This window comes from Xyrauchen texanus, chromosome 1, assembly GCF_025860055.1.
Source record: "Xyrauchen texanus isolate HMW12.3.18 chromosome 1, RBS_HiC_50CHRs, whole genome shotgun sequence".
NCBI classification, from domain to species: Eukaryota; Metazoa; Chordata; class Actinopteri; order Cypriniformes; family Catostomidae; genus Xyrauchen; species Xyrauchen texanus.
Window position 1 is genome coordinate 27,238,769 of NC_068276.1, and position 19,615 is coordinate 27,258,383.

The following is a 19,615-nucleotide window of genomic DNA, read 5'->3' on the forward strand; positions in this document are numbered from 1 at the left end:
GTAATTACCAAAGAAAATTCAAAATCTCTTCTGAGAAAAATGTTCCTCAGTTCTTGGGCTTGCTTATTGAGTTATTTTAGTTCAATTCAATTCATGTTGCTTTATTGGCATACTTTGGTACATGTTGCCAAAAAAATGCATTTACAGTACATACAGTATTGTGCAAAAAGATTTGTCTTAATATGGTTATTTGGTATATTCTGCTTTTAATGTATCAGTAGGAAATATACATTTTAGATTTCGCAAATAGATTTGAATAGAAGAAGAGCAAGATGGCATGTCCCTCACAGAGCTCAGATCTCAACATCATTGAGTCATTCTGGGATTACATGAAGAGACTGAAGCAACTGAGACGGAAGAATTGTGGAAGAATTGTGGCGAATTCTCCATAAAGCTTGGAACATCCTTTCTGCCAACAACCACAGAAAAACTGTGTCCAGGTGTACCTAGGGGAATTGGTGCTGTTTTGAAGGCAAATGTGGCCACACCAAATATTAATTTAGTTATTTTTCATGTTTACTAGACTTAGTATGATGTTCATTGATAAATTAAAAATATTGATGGCATTATTTGAGGAGACATCCTCACTATGCAACATTGTAACAAGTGCCTTTTGCACAATACTGTACATAAATACATATAAAAATAGATGATTAATGAATAATAAGAAAAAGAATATCTTCCCGTTTTCTTATTTATTGTTAGCATTCTATCTTTAATACAGTATTAATGAATTCAATTATTTATTTTTATTTATTAGAATATTAAGAAAGGAACTATGTCCCTTTCTCTTTAATTTCCTATTTCCATAAACAATCTTGGTAAAAACTCACAGGAATGATCTGTCCACACACTCCAATAGGCTCATGCCTTGTGAGGGTGAAATATTCTCCATCTGTGTGATAGAAAGAACAAAAGGGACCAGAATGTTACAATCAACACAGAGTAGAATGTTGTCAAATTAATCATTTGAACGGTTCCTGGTATATACTTAACATTCACCAAATAAATCACTAACTGATGAAGTTACTCAGACAAGAAGCAAGATGTCCTCAAATAATTCAAAATAAAAGAATTCAACCTGACATTCTACAATGATCCAAGATAAATGAAAACCTTCACAAAGACTTTTTTAAGAACAACAGTTCCAGAACAGAAGATGGGTTCATACATGCTGGAGCTAAGTGACATTTCTCTGAAAAGAACAAAAGATTCTACATAATATCACTGTTTACAATAAGACCGGTCTTGTTTTAGGGCAACGTGGAAAAGAGTTCGATCACTCCATCCCTTGCCATGGAAAAATGCATCTGGCGTAAAGCATCTGGAGGAGAGTAACGCCAATGATTCATCTCACTTGGTGGCCAGATAAGAGAATGCCAAAAACACATTCTGTTTGTTTGAGCTGTAATTGTATTACAGATGAGATTGGAAATGAAATAAAGCAAATCACTCCAAGTTCCCGCGTCGTAAGTTTGGTTTAGCAACACAACAAAGGCCCGGTGCTGAGCTCATGCGCTGACAGGGGGATTTACAGTTCTTTCCCCCTCCATTCTTAATTTTTATTGTTCCTGCTGTGAAAATCGTATTATAATGGGTGCTTATTTGTTTAAGATGAGAGTGTGTGTGTGTGTGTGTGTGTGTGAGAGAGAGAGAGGGAGAGGGAGAGGGAGAGGGAGAGAGGGAGAGAGAGAGAGAGAGAGAGTTTAAAGGGAGACCTTATCAGATAAAAGATGGTTAGGAGTTTGCTATGTATTATGTATAGCGGGCAAGACTGAGTGAGACAGTATAGGATAAAGAATTTAAAGAAATGTATGTGTTTTATTAGATGAGGTAACTTGTCGTGTGTATAATGGGCTCTGTGACAAGTTAAATAAAGTAAAGAAGCAATAGAACTGCGTTATTGGCATTACTTCCTATTTAAAACACCACACATAGTGTAAGTGCAGGCTTCATTCATCTAGTGTGATTAAGTTTGTACAGGAAGACAATTTAGACTTCTTCCACTGTATAAATTAGGCTTACGAAATAGAGGACAGTACAATATGAGCGATTCTGCAGAGTGCAAGACAGTGTAAGCTACAAGAGTGAGACAGTCAGAGTGTGATGGCGACAGACAGTGTTGGAATGCACAATAATTACACAGACACCCAACAGTGAACACCCCTTTCTCCTCTGCCGCTCCTCTTTCTCCTCTGCCGCTCCTCTCTTTCCTTCAGCCTATGTGCCCAATATGGGTGGGGGGGGGGGCCACACACACACGCACACATACTTGCACACTACTGGCTGCACTGTGACATCAGAGTTGCAAGTCTGCTGCTGTCCCGTAGTCTCCAGGCTCCCTGCCGCGTTCCTTTCAAACAACTAAATTAGCCAGAACAGACCCCCAGTGCCCCCCCGTGCCCTGTAGTTCCCCCCCCGGCCCCATAGCTGTCACTGTGCTCCACCGATGGCAGCACTCCACAGGAGGTCGGCCATTAGCACTCAGATTTATAACTGTTATGGGACCTTGTCTGTTTACCCTCAGTGCACCTCCATAACCCCACAACTTCTTAAGCAGGCCTCAGAGAAAACACAGCTCTACTCCTACACCAGCATCTCGCCGTATCTGATGTCTTTCTGCTCAAGGCCAACTTGATCTGAGAACAAGCATGTGTATTTTATGATGGGATTGCACCTAAGGGTCTTGGTTGCTTTCATATAGTGATTTGTTTTGCAATTGAATCACATCAATTCTCACTAATTCAAATGCCAATCCTATCATGTATGGAATTACTACTTGTGAAAGTGCTAATTTTTAACATCAGAAATTACAATTTCACTAGTTAAAACGTACATTTCTGATTTGTAAAATTTAAAAAAAAAAAAACTTACCCTAACCCTTTCCCTAGTAGTAATTCAATTCCTGATATCAAACATTGCATTTTACTTGTTATTATTGATATTTATAATTCATATCCTCTTAAAAGTCATCAAGTTCAGCTTGTCATAGTTCTGCATTACTATGCTACTAGCTTGCAGTCTTGATAGCGATTATTTCCATTGCATTATTTGGATGTCTAATTATTATGTCTTATTTACATAAGTGATATGCATTATGTCCTTCTGGATATGTACTTTACCTAACTCTACGTTGAGGGTTTATGCCAAGATGAGTGTTAGCTTACCAGTCGGAATAGTGGAACCGTGGATCTTGTCTGCCCATCCAGCGAAATATCTGAGAGTCTTAATGGTCCCCTGAAGGTCCACAAAGAAGGAGGGAAGGAAAGGTTTCCCACTGTCCAGAGACTCCAGGGTCTGGGGAGGAGAGATGACAGATGAGAGAGGGATCGAGAGCTTGGGTGTGTGATGAAAAATTGCTCATTGGGATTAATTCTGACACCCCCCCAAACTGCATTTAGACTTAGCATATCTAAAGCACACACTTTACCTCTGCTCCCCAGTCATGATTTATTATTGTTGTGGGTTTAGATTGAAATAAAGAATGATCATTCATAACCAAATGGACATCACATTTCTCTTTAAAGCAATTTGCTCTGACACTTGTTCAGATCTTGATGGAGAAATTCTGTTGATTCAGTCCATTAAAGACTTAGTCTAAACTGCAACATGAAAGAGATTTATTCTAAATGGTCACGGCGCACTCAGAAGAGCCGCACACACGGACAAAAACACAGCACTTTTGCTTTTGAAACTGATGACACATCTCCATGAGTGGGAAGTAAAAGCAGAAATCCTTGGTGGGTGAATGCTGGAGATACAAGCTCATCATGGCATGGCACAATACCTCTCTTTTACATTTCACTCCTAACTTAAGTGATCGTTAGCACCCAAAGGTCATGTGTCCCAACCCAGTGTTGTCATCATCATGGTTTTGCAGAACAAATAAAAATTGTTAGGAAGAAAGTCTTCCAGCCACTGCCATGAAGCTTTAATAAGCCCGAGCCAGACAGGCTCACTCATTAGACACTTGCTTTTTGTTGTGAGCGTCTTTGTCTGGCTAGATGGCTCTGTCCTGTTCAATCTGATTCTCACTCACCCAAAACTGGCACTGAATAGAATGAGACTTGATTTAAGTTTGAGGACCACTAGTTCGTGAGTGAAGGTGATAGTTATGGGGGAATCAAGACTGAGTGATGTCAATAAGGGAGCATGGGTCAGGTATTTTGGATCTAGTCCAGCCACCACAGAAATTGTGGAACTGATTATCAAAACATCTATGAATCAAATAAGTAAAAAAACAAAAACAAAAACAAAAACATTATGCAGTGTTTTTAAGGAACTGTAAGTGTATTTTTATTTTTTATTTTTTTCATTCATAAAATAGAAACTCCAGGGATTAGGTGTTCTGGGAAATAAATAATATCTGTGACAGCACTAGGCTCTGTAAATAGCAAATCAGAAAACTTGTAGGTAGCTCTCTGGCATTGGTGTGAGTTTGGTGCAGGACTATAGTATACGATTGTCTTAACAATAACACATGGGACAGTGTTTGGTAAAACAGCTTGGAAACAATCATTTGCTATATTCAGAACTATCATACTTCCATACTACTCTCACTACTTTTAAAGAAATGTATATATTTTAAGAATTATAGGTTTCCAATATTTATATTATATTTTAATAAATGTTGATATTTTCGGTAACACTTAACAATAAAGTTCCATTTGTTAACATTAATTAACATGAACTAACAATAAATAATGTGTTTACAGCATTTATTAATCTTGGCTAATATTCATTTCACCATATACTAATACATTTTTTTAATCAAAAGTTGTAAGCTGTATGTTAACACTAACGCACTATGAACTACCATGAACAATGTATTTTTATTTACTTACATTATCAAAGATTAATAAATGCTGTAAAACATTTTGTCCATTGTTTGTTCATGATACATAACGTATTAACTATTGTTAACAAATGGAACCTTATTGTAAAGTGTTACCTTTATTTATGTAAATATTGCATAATATATTATTATACATAATAACGTATAATATATTATGAAGGTAGATATTTACCTAAAGGTTTAAATTTGTTCTTAGGACAAAGGTATTTTTCATGAAAGTCAGGTCAGGGCATGCTGTCATATTTTCATTCGGACAGGTTGTCACATGTGTTTTAAATGTCATACATTTACATTATACTATTTATTCATTGAAATATTAGTTTTCCCAAACATTTTTGTTTATATTAGTGTACGTTACCTTTTCCATTTGTGTTGTTTAATGAATAATTTTGTGGTCCTTAATTGTTTCACTTTTTACATTTTCCTGAAAAGCCTTTAACAGAATATTTAATGCAGGCTTATATTTAAAGAGAGGCATAGAATTTGTTTTGGTGGATGTGTTTAATGTTTACCAATGTTTACATGAAACACCACTGGTTTAGTGACAAGTTCCATTGTGACAACTTGCTCTTTATTGTGTTTGTATGCCCTGCTATATTCAGCAGGATATCCCATATATGCTTCTGATCTACAATGACAAAAGTGTTGGATAGTTACAACATAGCATAGTACTCACAGCAAGATAGGCACTGTCTCTTTCCACCAGGTCAGCCAGTTTGAACAAGAGCTTCCCACGTTCAGATGCATCCATCCTCCTCCATACTGAACCGAGAGAGAAGGCCAGACGTGCTGCCTGCACAGCTTTCTCCACATCAGCCTAAAAGAAAGGGGAAAACAGGGGATGAACAGAGAGGGAAAGAAACAAGAGGAGAGGGGGAGCTCTTAATTATATAACCTTATCCTGCAAACAGGTGTTTGTCCACCTCTGGGACAAATGAAATCCATCTATTCCGGATGCGTCTCAATGACTTCCCCAGTTGCACGTTCAGGGGGCCGCTGTTTCCTCTATCCATTCTGGGTTTCCACACTTTCTGCCTGATTTACAGAGAGGAACTACAGCCTCTAGCTTGCTTAACCACATTAGAATAAAATACAGCACCCCCACACACACACACACAATTTTGGATGCACAATAGTGGTGCTGTACAACTAAATGTTGTCCAGCAGAGCAATTGTGCCAAACCTATTTCTGACAATTTGATTGTACACCAATGCACACTCATATGCTGCATGCTAAGAAAACATACACACCTTATCTGCTTCCTGGACGTCACAGATCTTTTCCCCCGTAGCTGGGTTGAATGTGGGGAACACCTTACCACTCACAGAATCATGCCATTCGTTATTAATAAAAATCTGCAGAGAGAGAAGATAAAGATTATTTTTAGTTATTGCAATGGTGAGGCCTTTTCAAAGAAAAAAAGGCAAGAGTTTGTCAAAAGAGAAATGTTTGTTTAACAAAACAAGACAACAGTAAGTGTGACAAGTCAGCATTTTAATTCAGAACATGTCCATAAACTTTGAGTCTTTAGACTTCTAAAGAGTTGCAGTGAGTTTGTTTAACTTCATGGTGAAACACAGAAATAGGAGAGTGTCTTTCTCCCTCTGCGTGCTTCATGGTTGTGGTGACTGAGAGGAATCTCTGGGAACTGTGTGCTATTGCAGGGCTGCCCAATATCACTCTCTTGGGCGTGATCCAGAAACCAGACAGAAAGAGGTGGGGGAAAAGGGAAAGGAGAGATAAATCCCTATCAGACACACAACACACAGATCACACACAGATCCACACACAAACATAAGTGCATATGGACAAGCACAAATTCATGCAAACACTGAGAAACACACAGACAACGTTTAACAACATCACTGCTCATTTACGAGATCATAAAACACGCGCCGAACTCTGGCTCTGGTGATGCGTTAAAAGAAGCGGTCCATAAAACAACTGCCTCAGATTCCAAAAGATGGATTTCAAGCTCGATAAAAAAGAAAGAAAAATACTTGCTATAACCACAAATTTTGTTTTCAAAAGGGCCAAATAAGGTGTTTAATGTGTGTGATTTCAATATTTAATTGAAAACTTAAAAGGACATATTTCCAAAAATGAAAATTCTGTCACACTTTTTTCACCCTCGTGTTGTTCTGTTTGGCAGAATTGTAGTCTCAGTTACTGTTTACTTTTATATTGTATTGAAAAAAAGATCCAATTAAAGTGAATGGTGACTGAATCTTTCAGGCCCTAACATTCTGCCTAAAATGGGACAAACTTTTGGGCTCATCCTGGATTGGAGTGTGAGTAAATGATGACTTAAATGTTTTTGGTGAACTCTCTTTAACAGATACTGCTTATACCTTGCACATCAAAAGACATGTTTGGTTCTTGCAAGCTCTTGATTAAAAAATAAAAACAGATAGGTGTTATTCAAGCATCAGCTGTACTCTTGTACTCTTCCTGTCATCTGTGTATAGTGGGAAACGTTTGGTTCCAAGAAAGCTCAAAGCAGGGTTCAAGTGTGCTACTGCCCTGGGCCTCCTCTAACTCTTGAACATGTTTACTAATGTAAACTTACAGGCTTAAGTAGAATTTAATTGGCTGTAAACTGCTAGGAATGTTTACTTTAGGACAGGTATAAAATGGCAGTTGACATGGAGGCGGTTCAAGCTCTATTCGCTGCCTCAGTCACTCCCAATCATTGTCTGTCTCTCCCCTAAAATTTGCATGAATAAATCACTCCTGAACAGGGTGTAGGTATCAGTCTGTACCATGCTGATTCCTCTCTTATACATTTGCATTAGCCTCCCTTCTCTCTCTTCTAATTCTTCCTCTCCTCCTCCTCCCTCTGTCCTTACAGGCCTCTTGCATTAAGGGGGCCACCTTTAATCTGACTCTCATTTGAAGCACTTCATAAAAGTGTCAGTGGCCTCGTCAAGCCGAGGGCCCATTACAAAAACAGAAAGCCCCATAGAGGAGCGAATTAGTTTTAAAATTTATTGAGGTCACTGTAATGGAATGCTTTAAATCAGGGGTAGACTGTGACAGGCCAGTAGGCTGGGGAAGAATGCAGACTGTGGGTAGCTTTATGCTCTTCGTAACCCCACACTTACGGCACCCCGGAATGGAGGAGAGGGGAATGCTGGGTGAGCGGCGGACTGGGCCACCATCTAAATCACTACTAAAAAAGGACAACCATTAGAGGCCATTTGGCCCAGTCTTTCCTGAGCTCTGGGGGCTCTTGGACTTTTGTCTCTTCCCATTGAGAAAGTTGATAAAGAGTGACAGGCCGGCGCTGTAAATCAACTCTCAAGGTTTCTTTATACTTTGGCTTTGATTATAGAATAGGGATAAGAACGCAAGTGCAAAAGTGCAAAAATTCATATTGATCACTGTTTCTTTTCAAGGCTTCGTTTCAGGCAGAGTGGTACGAAAAGCTTAAAAACAATAAGAAAAGAATGACTTCAGTTAGCATGAAAACTGACTGTCTAGCTATGACAACTATGTTTTGTTTAAGTCAGTGTGGGGCCAGAAAGTTTATCATTCTGTAAACAAAACAGCCACTTGGTGCAGTACACAAACAGAAAGAGAATGCCTCTATGGACCTTTGCCAGATCATCCTACGCTAACACATTTTACTACAGGCTGTTACGAAAGTGGACAGTGCATGGATAGGTTGGGGTTTTATGTGCAGGCCAAAACACAAGACAGCTGCAAACATTTAGAATCACCTCATGTTTTTTATTCAAGCTGTCAGTCTCTCGGTGCTGACTGCGCTCGTCTGCAAAGATAATTAGATGGTGAGATATGCAGCACCTATCACAAACACATTGTGGAAGAGGGACCAACAGTGCACAATGACAGCATCACTATGCTTCTCCTTATTGCTGAGATGTTTATCAGCAGCATTACTTCACACAGGAAAGGGGCTTATCACCCACAAAAGCAAGAGGTCGACTTTGTTCCTCTGGGAATGGTTGAACTAGATGGGCCTTTTTTGGGCTGACTTGAATGACTCTAGCAGTTGTACAATGCTGATCCGTTTCTCATCTGCACCAGTGAGCTCTCTGGAGACTTCGCACAACTGCAGGAGGAAGCAGAGCTAGGATGGAGGATGCCAGAGCTCACGCTACAGCCGGTGAAACATCTGTTTGGCCGCCAGCTCCTTCTAATGGCCCAGACGCATGAGAGATATTTAATGGCAAACATTTCTTGGCCATTGTTAAAATGACTCGTTTTTATATGTGTGTGTTCTTTATCTGTGTTTTCACAAGATAGGCCAGGATTACAGAGCCAGACAGATCCTAAAAGGGCACCTGCAGTCTTGGTCTCAGTTTGCACAGGAAGTTTCATATCGTTTTTCTAGACCAGCTCACTTTTATTCAGAAAACAGGTTCAATACAAGTTAAGCTCAAATTGACATCATTTGGTGCATAATGTTGATTTACACTAAAAAAATTAATTGGAATTTTTCTTAAAAAAATTAAATCTGGGTTACAGTGAGGCACTTGTTAAAATGTTAAAATATTCACTGTTTCAAAACAATAGGCACAAGATGTAAACAATGTGCATGTTAACATGATTTTAGAGTGGTTAAATCGCTTAGTAACTTTTTCTGTGTGAAGTTCCATTAAATTTTACAACTTGGTTGCCATGATAACATAACATGTAATCAGTTAAATTACATTAAAAACGATTTAAACAAATTTACAGCTCAAGTAATACATGACTTTTAACAGAAGAAAAACTGTTAGCACTTTTATAAAATTACAAACTTCCCGTTTCTGCCTTTAAACCCTCCAAAAATTGACCCCATTCACTTCCATTGTAAGTAAATCACTGCTTAATACATCTATCTACCTTGCAATTACCACAGCAGAGATGTGAAATTTCACAACAACATATATTAACCTACAGTATATGTGCACAGGGACAACCGTACTATTAAACTTAGTTAGCATTACAAAGTAAAAGAAATCAGCGCATGGGTCTGGACTAGGATCAGGCCACTGAGAGACAGCTTGTTATAGCTTACAACTTAAAGATCCTTTCACACTGAGTGCGATGCGAGAAAAGTGTGATGAACCACCAACAAACAGAGGTGCAGCCAGCCCAACCTGCACATGAGGGAAAAAATGTAAAGGTAATGTTTCGTTACTCATGTAACAGCAGAAAATTATACATTCCAGTCAGTATGTATATATACACAGTTATAATCGAGTTACAGCTGGTTTTTCCAGAGTCGAGCTCTACATTTATCTGCCCAAGTACACATGACACAATGCGTATTCAAATATATGAAGGATGGACATCAGCTGAGGATGTGTTAAATACATGGTGTGCTGTATTTTGAACAGCGTGAACAACGCACTCTCTGAAATGTGGAGCAATGCCAAGGCCAGTTGTGAATTGATTAACGTGTATAACATGTATGCTGGATGAAGCTGAGCTACAATCACATTACCTAGGTCTGTTAGTCCTACTTTGCCAAAAAAAAAAAAAAAAAGTCCTTACATGACATTTTAGAAGGACAATTTATTGTTTTAGTCAGACTGCAATTGAAATTTTAAAGTGCATGTAAACATACCAAATGACATCAGCATATTTGTGCTTTAAAACAATTAGAATTAATGTGCATAATATGGCTAACATATGGAAACAAATAGAGCTTTTTGTCCCAGGGGATAGAGAAAAACAGTGAAAAGGCCAAAGATAACCAATGGAGGAGATGTGAAGAAAAGAGCGAGAGTGAGTGTGTGTGTGTGTGTGTGTGTGTGTGTGTGGGGGGGGGGGGGGGGGGGTATTATAAGTCAAAGCAAAATAGGGTGAGAGAGGAGTCCTCACTGTGCCGCTTACCATAAATCAAGACTCACAGTGTATGCTCTACATTGGGTGCTGTTTGATGTGCAGAAATGGTGGGTTTTGAAGTGAAAAACTCCAGAGGTATGGGACAGGCTCTCGTAAGCCAGGGCCACTGACCCTAACAGTGAGACAGGGCCATATATTACACCCCGCTGGACAGCTTCTAGCAGAAACCCCCCAACTCCCATCTGTACTATCTCACGCACTGACGGATTGATGGGTCCTACCTCATTCACTCAAGCTGTCTCCCAGATTAGTTTACAAAAGTCCTCACTTCAGCACACACTACTGTCTTGGCTGGACGATTAAGCCCTTAAATATAAAGACATGTCCAACAAATGGCTATGAAGTGTCTCTGTCCCAATGAGGTTCTCAGTATTAAATTCACTTTCCCTACCAATTCTGTTATAAAATCAAACCACAAATATTACATCATAAACATTTAGCCACATTCAATAGAAAAAAAGGAATTATATGCTATGATTAGTAATATGTGGATTACACCAGCATATGAAATTAAGGTCAGGGCAAAAATGACCCCAAAATTAAAATTCTGAGGCGTAATAAAATCTTGTTATTTTTTCTTATTTGTAACATTGAATGTAGTTCTTACTATTCTATTATAGTCTTAGTTATACATATTATTATGGGATAAAATATTTTAATATATGATGTTTAATTCTTAGGGTAAGCGGTAATAAATCTTAATGTTGAAAATCTGTATTTAATGAATTGATTGAATTGAAGTATTTAACATAAAGGTAAAATTTTTCCTGAAAATCTAATCCTGGGGCAATAAATTGCCTCCTAATGTAAACGTTTATTTCTGACACTGAACAATACAACAGTTTATCAGCTAGACAATTAAATGATCAAGTCTTTAATATATAGGGACTTTTTACTGCAAGACAAATATAATTGGTACTGCTGTGTTAATAAATCACTTTACATATAATTTGACTATCTTTGAGACATATCAGTGACTAAAAAACACATTTAATCCAAATCTGTAATTATCAGTCACAGCGCACCACACAAGGGAAAGCAAGAGAGTAATAGCCTGTCTCCTGTTTCTTTGCTTATTCCAGGTTTTAGTCTCAAGAGACTGCTTCACTTATGTGTTATAGCTGAATGGTGTGAGCACATCATCACCCTGCCTGCTGGAATCCAACACCTCTCTTTCAGAAAGACTCCTGGGTCCCAATCAATTTCACTGATACACACACACACACACACACACACACACACACACACACCTATCAACATAGCCTTTCCTTTTTTTCTCTTCCATCTTAAGAGGAAAAATAGAGGAGAAGGCATCAATAACTAGCCATCACTGTAGACAAATTTATGGCTTCCTTAGTGCCATTATCAGCCCAGTGGGCCAGCAAACAGAGAGAGACCTTCAGCAGACTAGCTCTCCCGTGACCAGTCAAACACATGCCCTTTACACACACTCTGCCCTCTCAAGCGGCCGGTATGTTAGGAGATGCTGTAAGCCTATAACTTTTATTGTGCTCTTAACTCAGGTGTCTGTAATTACACACCAATCAACAAGACATTGACAAATACTGGTAAATGATAAGTTGAAGCTCAATCGTAAAAGTTCAATGGCAGAGCAAAGGGAAGATAAGTTCCATATCGCTGTGTTTAATCTCAAATCCGTAACACACACACACACACACACTAGTACAGGTGTAATGACAGTCACATAATGAGTACAAACATGAGTGTGTATCAGTAGGGTGAAAAGATTCCTAGGTAGGACAAAGGCTGTGTGTTGGCAATCATAACTCATTTTACTGTGCAAGGAACAATCAAACTAACAATCCAGGTTATTCACATTTGGCATGTGCAAAAAATAAATAAATTAAATGCAGTATAATATAAATCCATGTTGGAGTCCAATGGAGTACTCCAATTGTACAGAGTCAGATACTGAAATTTTACAGACTGCTGATATTATAATAAAATAATGCATTCTTGAATAAAACTTTGAATAAATTACCTGTGAGTCATCACCATTATGTAAGATTTGTAATAATTGCTGTAGAATTTGTTTTGTAATAAACTTTTATATAATTCAGAATTATTGTTTAATTTATAACTGAATTGATAGCAATAACCTTTTCCTTTCCTTGCTTGAAATAAATTGTTTTACTATAAATGCCAGAACTGAATAGGAGGCATGAAGAAGGTTACTTAGTATTTATAAAACTGCTTGACAGCAATAGAGAAATTAGATGTTAGGTATGCCCATTAATGTTATTTCCATAACTCAGTGCCTCTGGCATTGAGCACTGCTCATTAACAGCAGAGAAAGTACAATTTAAGAAGTCTCCACGGAGTCCAACTAAAATGGTTTAACCCAGACGTGCACAAATAATAAAAGACTTGGCCCTGCACTGACTTCATTTCAAAGAAAAGTATTGATTTGGCATATTTGAACCCTTGCATCAGGGCCTGTACTGTGCTGCACCAGGCACATACAAGCAAAATTGCATGGGGGTGGGGGTGTTGATGTAGAGCGAGAGGGAGATGGAGAAGTATGTGAAGGAGTTTACCCCCCACACACACACACACATCCATACAACTAGCACACACTGGATAATTCAAATTCCTAAGGATGAATACGTCTTTCTCACACTCCCATCTGCTTTTGAAAGAAGCTATTAGGTTAAAAGTAGAGAAGGAGCAGGAGATGCAGGGCTTGTATGACACAGGTGTCTCCGTCTCTTGCTCTGAGTGAACTTTGTTCTCATTAGCACAATGATTATTGCCCTATACTGCTTCTTGCCGGCTTTATCCTCTCATCTCGCAGTAATAATCTACTTTCAAAATAGGGAGAATTAAAGGTGATCTAACCCACAACAAATGTTGGAAAAGACCGTCTCTTTCATTTTATGGGATGAATCAGCACTTCTTGGTTAATTTAAGCGAGGTCAATACGGTTAGTGGTGACTACATTAATATCACATACAATAGTTCTGTAGGTTACTGTCTTATGAAAAGCCCCAAATCAGTGTCTAAACAAGAAAGCACAAACTTTGATGTGCTGACATTTTCGTTATTTCTCCTTTTTTATTATTGTATGCTTGTTATAGCATACTCCCAGCAATTTTCAAGTGTGATCCAAATTTGTATTTTACTCAATCCCTAAAGAACTATGAACTATAAATTGGATCCCTGAGCACGTGCTTTTGAACTTCTGCACATATTGGCATTGAAAGTTGTTGGGAGTGATCCCAGTAATGAACATAAGAATATCCAGACATATCTGGATAATTAAAGTTGCAAATGGGGCACAAAATATAAATCAGAACAGAAAAAACTAAAAATATTTTCGATGGAAGATTTCAGATGTGATGGCGACAAAGACTCGTAAGAAATAATCACAACTAAAATGCTGAACGAGTTAGGAGAAGCGCACTGAAATGCCTACATCAAATAGCCTAATAATAAGGTCGTCAAACCAGTGAAAGCCATAACTAGCCTATTACCAAATTAACAGACCGAAAATAATAATATTACATTTCAATGGAAACTCACTTGACAACATGTCATGTTTAAGAAGTTTAGAATCGATGCACTTCTATTCATCAAAGCAGGCAGCATAGACTATCATTACTTTCATACTCTGATCCAAAACAAAGACAAGGCGAGGACCAAAACTACAAAAGCGAAACAATACACGCATTGACAAATAGCCTCTATCTATGCATATAAGCAACTAATTCAGTCATCAGGTGCCGTACTCAAGAGCTTTTATTTTACCCGAATAGCTTGCTGGCAGATTGGGTTTAAGTACATCAAGTAGCTTACGTTTCTTCAAGAAAGTTTTGTAAGCGCACGCAGAAATAACAAATAAATGCGCGATGTAATCGAAGTTTGCATTTCCCTTTAAGAACATTTGAGGAACTTGAAACTTCTTGAAAGCGCTTTTTAAAGTCTCACAAACCTTAGTGTACTTGATCTCAGGATTGGGTTCCGGTGAGGGCATCAGATGAAGAGATGCCATGAGCGCAGCCGGGTCGCTCTTCATCTCTCCTGGCAGTTCAACTTTACTGGAGGTCATTGCGTCTCTTGAAGATGCCGGTTGGGGTTTTTTCTTCTGATTTGTGATTTCTACTTTCAATCCTTCCTGTGTTTATATCCAGGTGTCAGCCCTGGTCCATTTTTATTGGGCAGGGAATAGGGACGTCCTCCTAATATAATTAAAACAGAGCATTTACATAAACTGATCTCTCTCTCTCTCTCTCTCTCTCTCTGTCTTGTGCATACTCTCTCTCTCTCACTCTCTCTCTCTCTTTCTCTGTCTTGCGCATACTCTTTCTCTCCCTCTATCTCTCTTTCTCTCTCTATCTCTCAATCTCTCTCTCTCTCTCTCTCAAATTCAAATTAGCTTTATTGGCATGACAAATTGTACATTGTATTGCCAAAGTATTTATATGAGCATGAAAATAAAAATGAACATAGAACAAATTCTGTATTGAACAAGTGTGGAAAAATAGGGAATAAATACATAAATAAGTGTATTTACATTCAGTGGTGTTTGTTTGTGTGCGCGCGTGTGTGTGTGTGTGGGGGGGGTTAGGTTACAAACTGGTAATTACAAGGGTATTATGCTATAAATAGGGTTTATGAGGACCCCATAATTGAAATAGCTTAAAATCATATTAAACGATGAGAATAAACACATTTTCTGTGAGGGTCAGGTTCAGGGGTTGTGTTAGGTTTAGAGGATAGAATCTATAGTTTGTACAGTATAAAAATCATCATGTCTACGGTAAGTCCTCATAATGATAGGTAGACCAACGTGTGTGTGTGTGTGTGTGTGTGTGTGTGTGTGTGTGTGTGTGTGTGTGTGTGTGTGTGTGTGTGTGTGTGTGTGTGTGTGTGAGAGAGTAAATGGGCACATTACTGTTTGGTCGACTCTTCCCTCTTTTTGTGGCAGGAATTGATGTATTTTGCTGCTAGTGAAATGCAGTCTCTTTGTTCACCAAGTAAATATTGAGCTTGTGCATCATTCTTCACCTTTTTGAAGTTGGGACAAATAATTTCAAATTTGGGAAATAAGTTTTTTCGAATTTCATTATAATTAGGGCAGGTGGTTAAGAAGTGCACCTCTGTTTCTATTTGTCCTTGGTTACAGTACGGGCACAACCTGCCCTCTCTGGGCATCCAGCTCTGTCTGTATCTGCCCATCTCTATCGCCAGGCTGTGGTCGCTCAGTCTGTACCTCGTCATGTGTTTCCTCAGTTTGTGGTCTCTGACTGTACTCAGGTATTCTGCTGTCGTGTAATCTCTGTCTCTCTATCACTCACTCTCCAGAAAGCATCACTGTTCTTCTGAATTTATCAGGAAGAATTTCAACTGACGTGCATTAGTGAATCTTCATAATTGAGTATGCAGAATATTTGTTTTCTATTTAATAACAAATTTCTCATACTTAATTGGACATTATCAACTAATAACACACATTGCTCGTATTACGTGTTCATTTAGCTAAACATGGAGAATTACAGCCATGAATTCACTTGTTATTTTACTTTTTTTTTAAGTTTAGAAAAGTGTTGAGAGGCGAGAGGGGGAAATAAGGTATTTGGAAAAATAAATATATAAATAAATAAAAACTCCACGTTAAATGGGAGGAAGGCCTAAATAACACGCCAGTCTGGTGGTCTGCTGGACTGTTCTTGATACTTATATTCGAGGCATTATTATAGCCTAACTATTATAACTATTTTAAACTGTCAATAAAATGTGTATTTTGTAAACAGGTTTGACTGACTGTAATAGCAGCATACTATATTACAAATAACCAATGCTTCTCTCCATTGGGGTGCACAAAGTGTCACACGAATGTTGGCATTGCCCCTCACAGACTCTCATATGACAGATAACACCGTCAGGATGTTATTCAGCTACATCAAGCGATCACAGGTTAAACCCTCGTCTTCCCTCCTGGAGTGCCAGGACTCAGTTAGCGTTTACCTTAGAATATCCAATAAACATTAAAGACATCTAAAGGGGCTTTTAACACTCCAAAAGAGTTTGCGGTTTAAAGGATAAGCCAACACAGACCTTCACACTTCCACCGTGTATCTGGTGGATAAGGAAGCACTGCAAAACGCCGGATTACAAGAAAAACACCTATGATTACGGCGTGATACATAAAACAAATAATCGCACGAACACTTCCACTTTGTGATGGAGAAATCTCTGTGGAGATAAATCTGAGAATTTTGGGGAGTGATTATATCACAGTTAATCTCTCTACAGGTGGAGGAATCACAAACTCCAGCTAAATGCAGTGCGTCAAAATGACTGAAGCTGTGTTAGAGCTGTATGTGGAATCGTTTCACAGATAAATGTCACTGGATCTCAGTCCTTTTATTTAAGGTGTTTTGCGTCCTTGTTCCTATAATGTAGGCCTAATCTACTGTAAAATAATAATAAAGTCGAATATTATGAACCATTTGCGCCAAATACAATAGTAATAATAGGATAATTAAAATAATAATAAATAATTGGCCTTAGTACATGTAAGAAAGTATTTTAATATGCTTACATGCACTCTAAAACATTTATTTTGGTGCCCTGGACAGCTATATGTGTATGCAAAGAGAAGAATTTCCATACACACGTCATGCACACGTAAATTGGCTACAGACTTTTCCTTACGTAAATATTTCAAAAGAATCATCTCTGGCCTTCCTGCGTGATAGCACTTATCATGTGTGACGTGTGAAGGGGATGTTAAGATGATGAAGGGGACGGGGTGTTATAATTTGTTAGAACCCATTGGGGTGCTTTTTCTCCATCAGCACATCCCCCGCCCCGCTATTTCACAGCACCGACAGTGTCTGCGTCACATCAAAGACGACACCCCAGAACAAGTGACAGTGATTAATGCAAGCAAAACATTACCGTTACCATCCTATCGCTTCTTCTGTTCACAGTCTGCACTGTGTGGACAGTCATCATGGGATGGCACCGCCGACCCTCTTTGGTTCGGACCTTTTCAAAGAGCTCTCTCTGGTGGACAGATGCACGCAGTAGGACTACTGCCTTGAATTAATCTGAGTCTACTGTCGCTCCATATAAGAGTAAGCACAGGTTTAAATTTCAGTAGTCTTGGGATTTCAATTTTTTTTCTAAAAATGTCTAAATACTAAAAACGTCACTAGGGAGGGTGCTTTATTTACATTGGGTATTTTGCTTTACTGACATATTGCTCTATTGTTAGGTTTGACCAAACATTTGTTTTTATACAGGTGAAACTCGAAAAATTAGAATATCGTGCAAAAGTTCATTAATTTCAGTAATTCAACTTAAAAGGTGAAACTAATATATTATATAGACTCATTGCAAGCAAAGTAAGATATTTCAAGCCTTTATTTGATATAATTTTGATGATTATGGCTTACAGCTTATGAAAACCCCAAATTCAGAATCTCAGAAAATTAGAATATTACATGAAATCAATAAAAAAAAAGGATTTTAAATACAGAAATGTCGGCCCTCTGAAAAGTATAATCATGCATATGTACTCAGTACTTGGTTTGGGCCCCTTTTGCATTAATTACTGCCTCAATGCGGCGTGGCATGGATGCTATCAGCCTGTGGCACTGCTGAGGTGTTATGGAAGACCAAGATGCTTCAATAGCGGCCTTCAGCTCTTCTGCATTGTTTGGTCTCATGTCTCTCATCTTTCTCTTGGCAATGCCCCATAGATTCTCTATGGGGTTCAGGTCAGGCGAGTTTGCTGGCCAATCAAGCACAGTAATACCATGGTCATTGAGCCAGGTTTTGGTACTTTTGGCAGTGTGGGCAGGTGCCAAGTCCTGCTGGAAAATGAAGTCAGCATCTCCATAAAGCTTGTCTGCTGAAGGAAGCATGAAGTGCTCTATAATGTCCCGGCAGACGGCTGCGTTGACTCTGGACTTAATAAAGCACAGTGGACCAACACCAGCCGATGACATGGCTCCCCAAACCAACACAGACTGTGGAAACTTCACACTGGACTTCAAGCATCTTGGATTGTGTGCCTCTCCATTCTTCCTCCAGACTCTGGGACCTTGGTTTCCAAATGAGATGCAAAATTTGCTCTCATCAGAAAAGAGGACTTTGGACCACTGAGCAACAGACCAGTTCTTTTTTTCTTTAGCCCAGGTAAGACGTTTGACATTTGAAGCCCATGTCCAGGACCCGTCTGTGTGTGGTGGCTCTTGATGCAGTAACTCCAGCCTCAGTCCACTCCTTGTGAAGCTCCCCCACACATTTGAATGGCCTTTTCCTGACAATCCTCTCCAGGCTACGGTCATCCCTGCTGCTTGTGCACCTTTTTCTTCCACACTTTTCCCTTCCACTTAACTTTCTATTAATGTGCTTTGATACAGCACTTTGAGAACATCCAACCTCTTTTGCAATTACCTTTTGAGGCTTTTCCTCCTTGTGGAGGGTGTCAATGATGGTTTTCTGCACAACTGTCAGGTCAGCAGTCTTCCCCATGATTGTGAATTCAACTGAACCAGACTGAGAGACCATTTAAAGGCTCAGGAACCCTTTGCAGGTGTTTAGCTGATTAGAGTGTGACACTTTGAGCTACAATACTGAACCTTTTCACAATATTCAAATTTTCTGAGATTCTGAATTTGGGGTTTTCATAAGCTGTAAGCCATAATCATCAAAATTATATCAAATAAAGGCTTGAAATATCTTACTTTGCTTGTAATGAGTCTATATAATATATTAGTTTCACCTTTTAAGTTGAATTACTGAAATTAATGAACTTTGGCACGATATTCTAATTTTTCGAGTTTCACCTGTATATTTAACCTAAGCACTTTACATAAATTAATTTTTCCTTTCAAATTATACAATAGATATAGGTGATTGGATAC

At 38.6% G+C, this 19,615-nt stretch overlaps 1 protein-coding gene across 1 annotated transcript in view; it reads right to left on the bottom strand.

The window, feature by feature from the left end:
• LOC127649938 (retinal dehydrogenase 2-like) overlaps nucleotides 1–14,842 on the bottom strand; it is a 30,720-nt gene extending 15,878 nt beyond the window's left edge. The window contains exons 1-5 of the mRNA XM_052135109.1: nucleotides 14,668–14,842; nucleotides 6,107–6,211; nucleotides 5,532–5,672; nucleotides 3,168–3,297; nucleotides 834–895 (exon numbers count right to left, since the gene is read on the bottom strand). Of these exons, the coding sequence (XP_051991069.1) occupies nucleotides 834–895; nucleotides 3,168–3,297; nucleotides 5,532–5,672; nucleotides 6,107–6,211; nucleotides 14,668–14,784 (555 nt within the window). The 5' untranslated portion in view covers nucleotides 14,785–14,842. The remainder of the gene's footprint in view (nucleotides 1–833; nucleotides 896–3,167; nucleotides 3,298–5,531; nucleotides 5,673–6,106; nucleotides 6,212–14,667) is intronic.
• Between the last annotated feature and the right edge of the window lie 4,773 nt (nucleotides 14,843–19,615).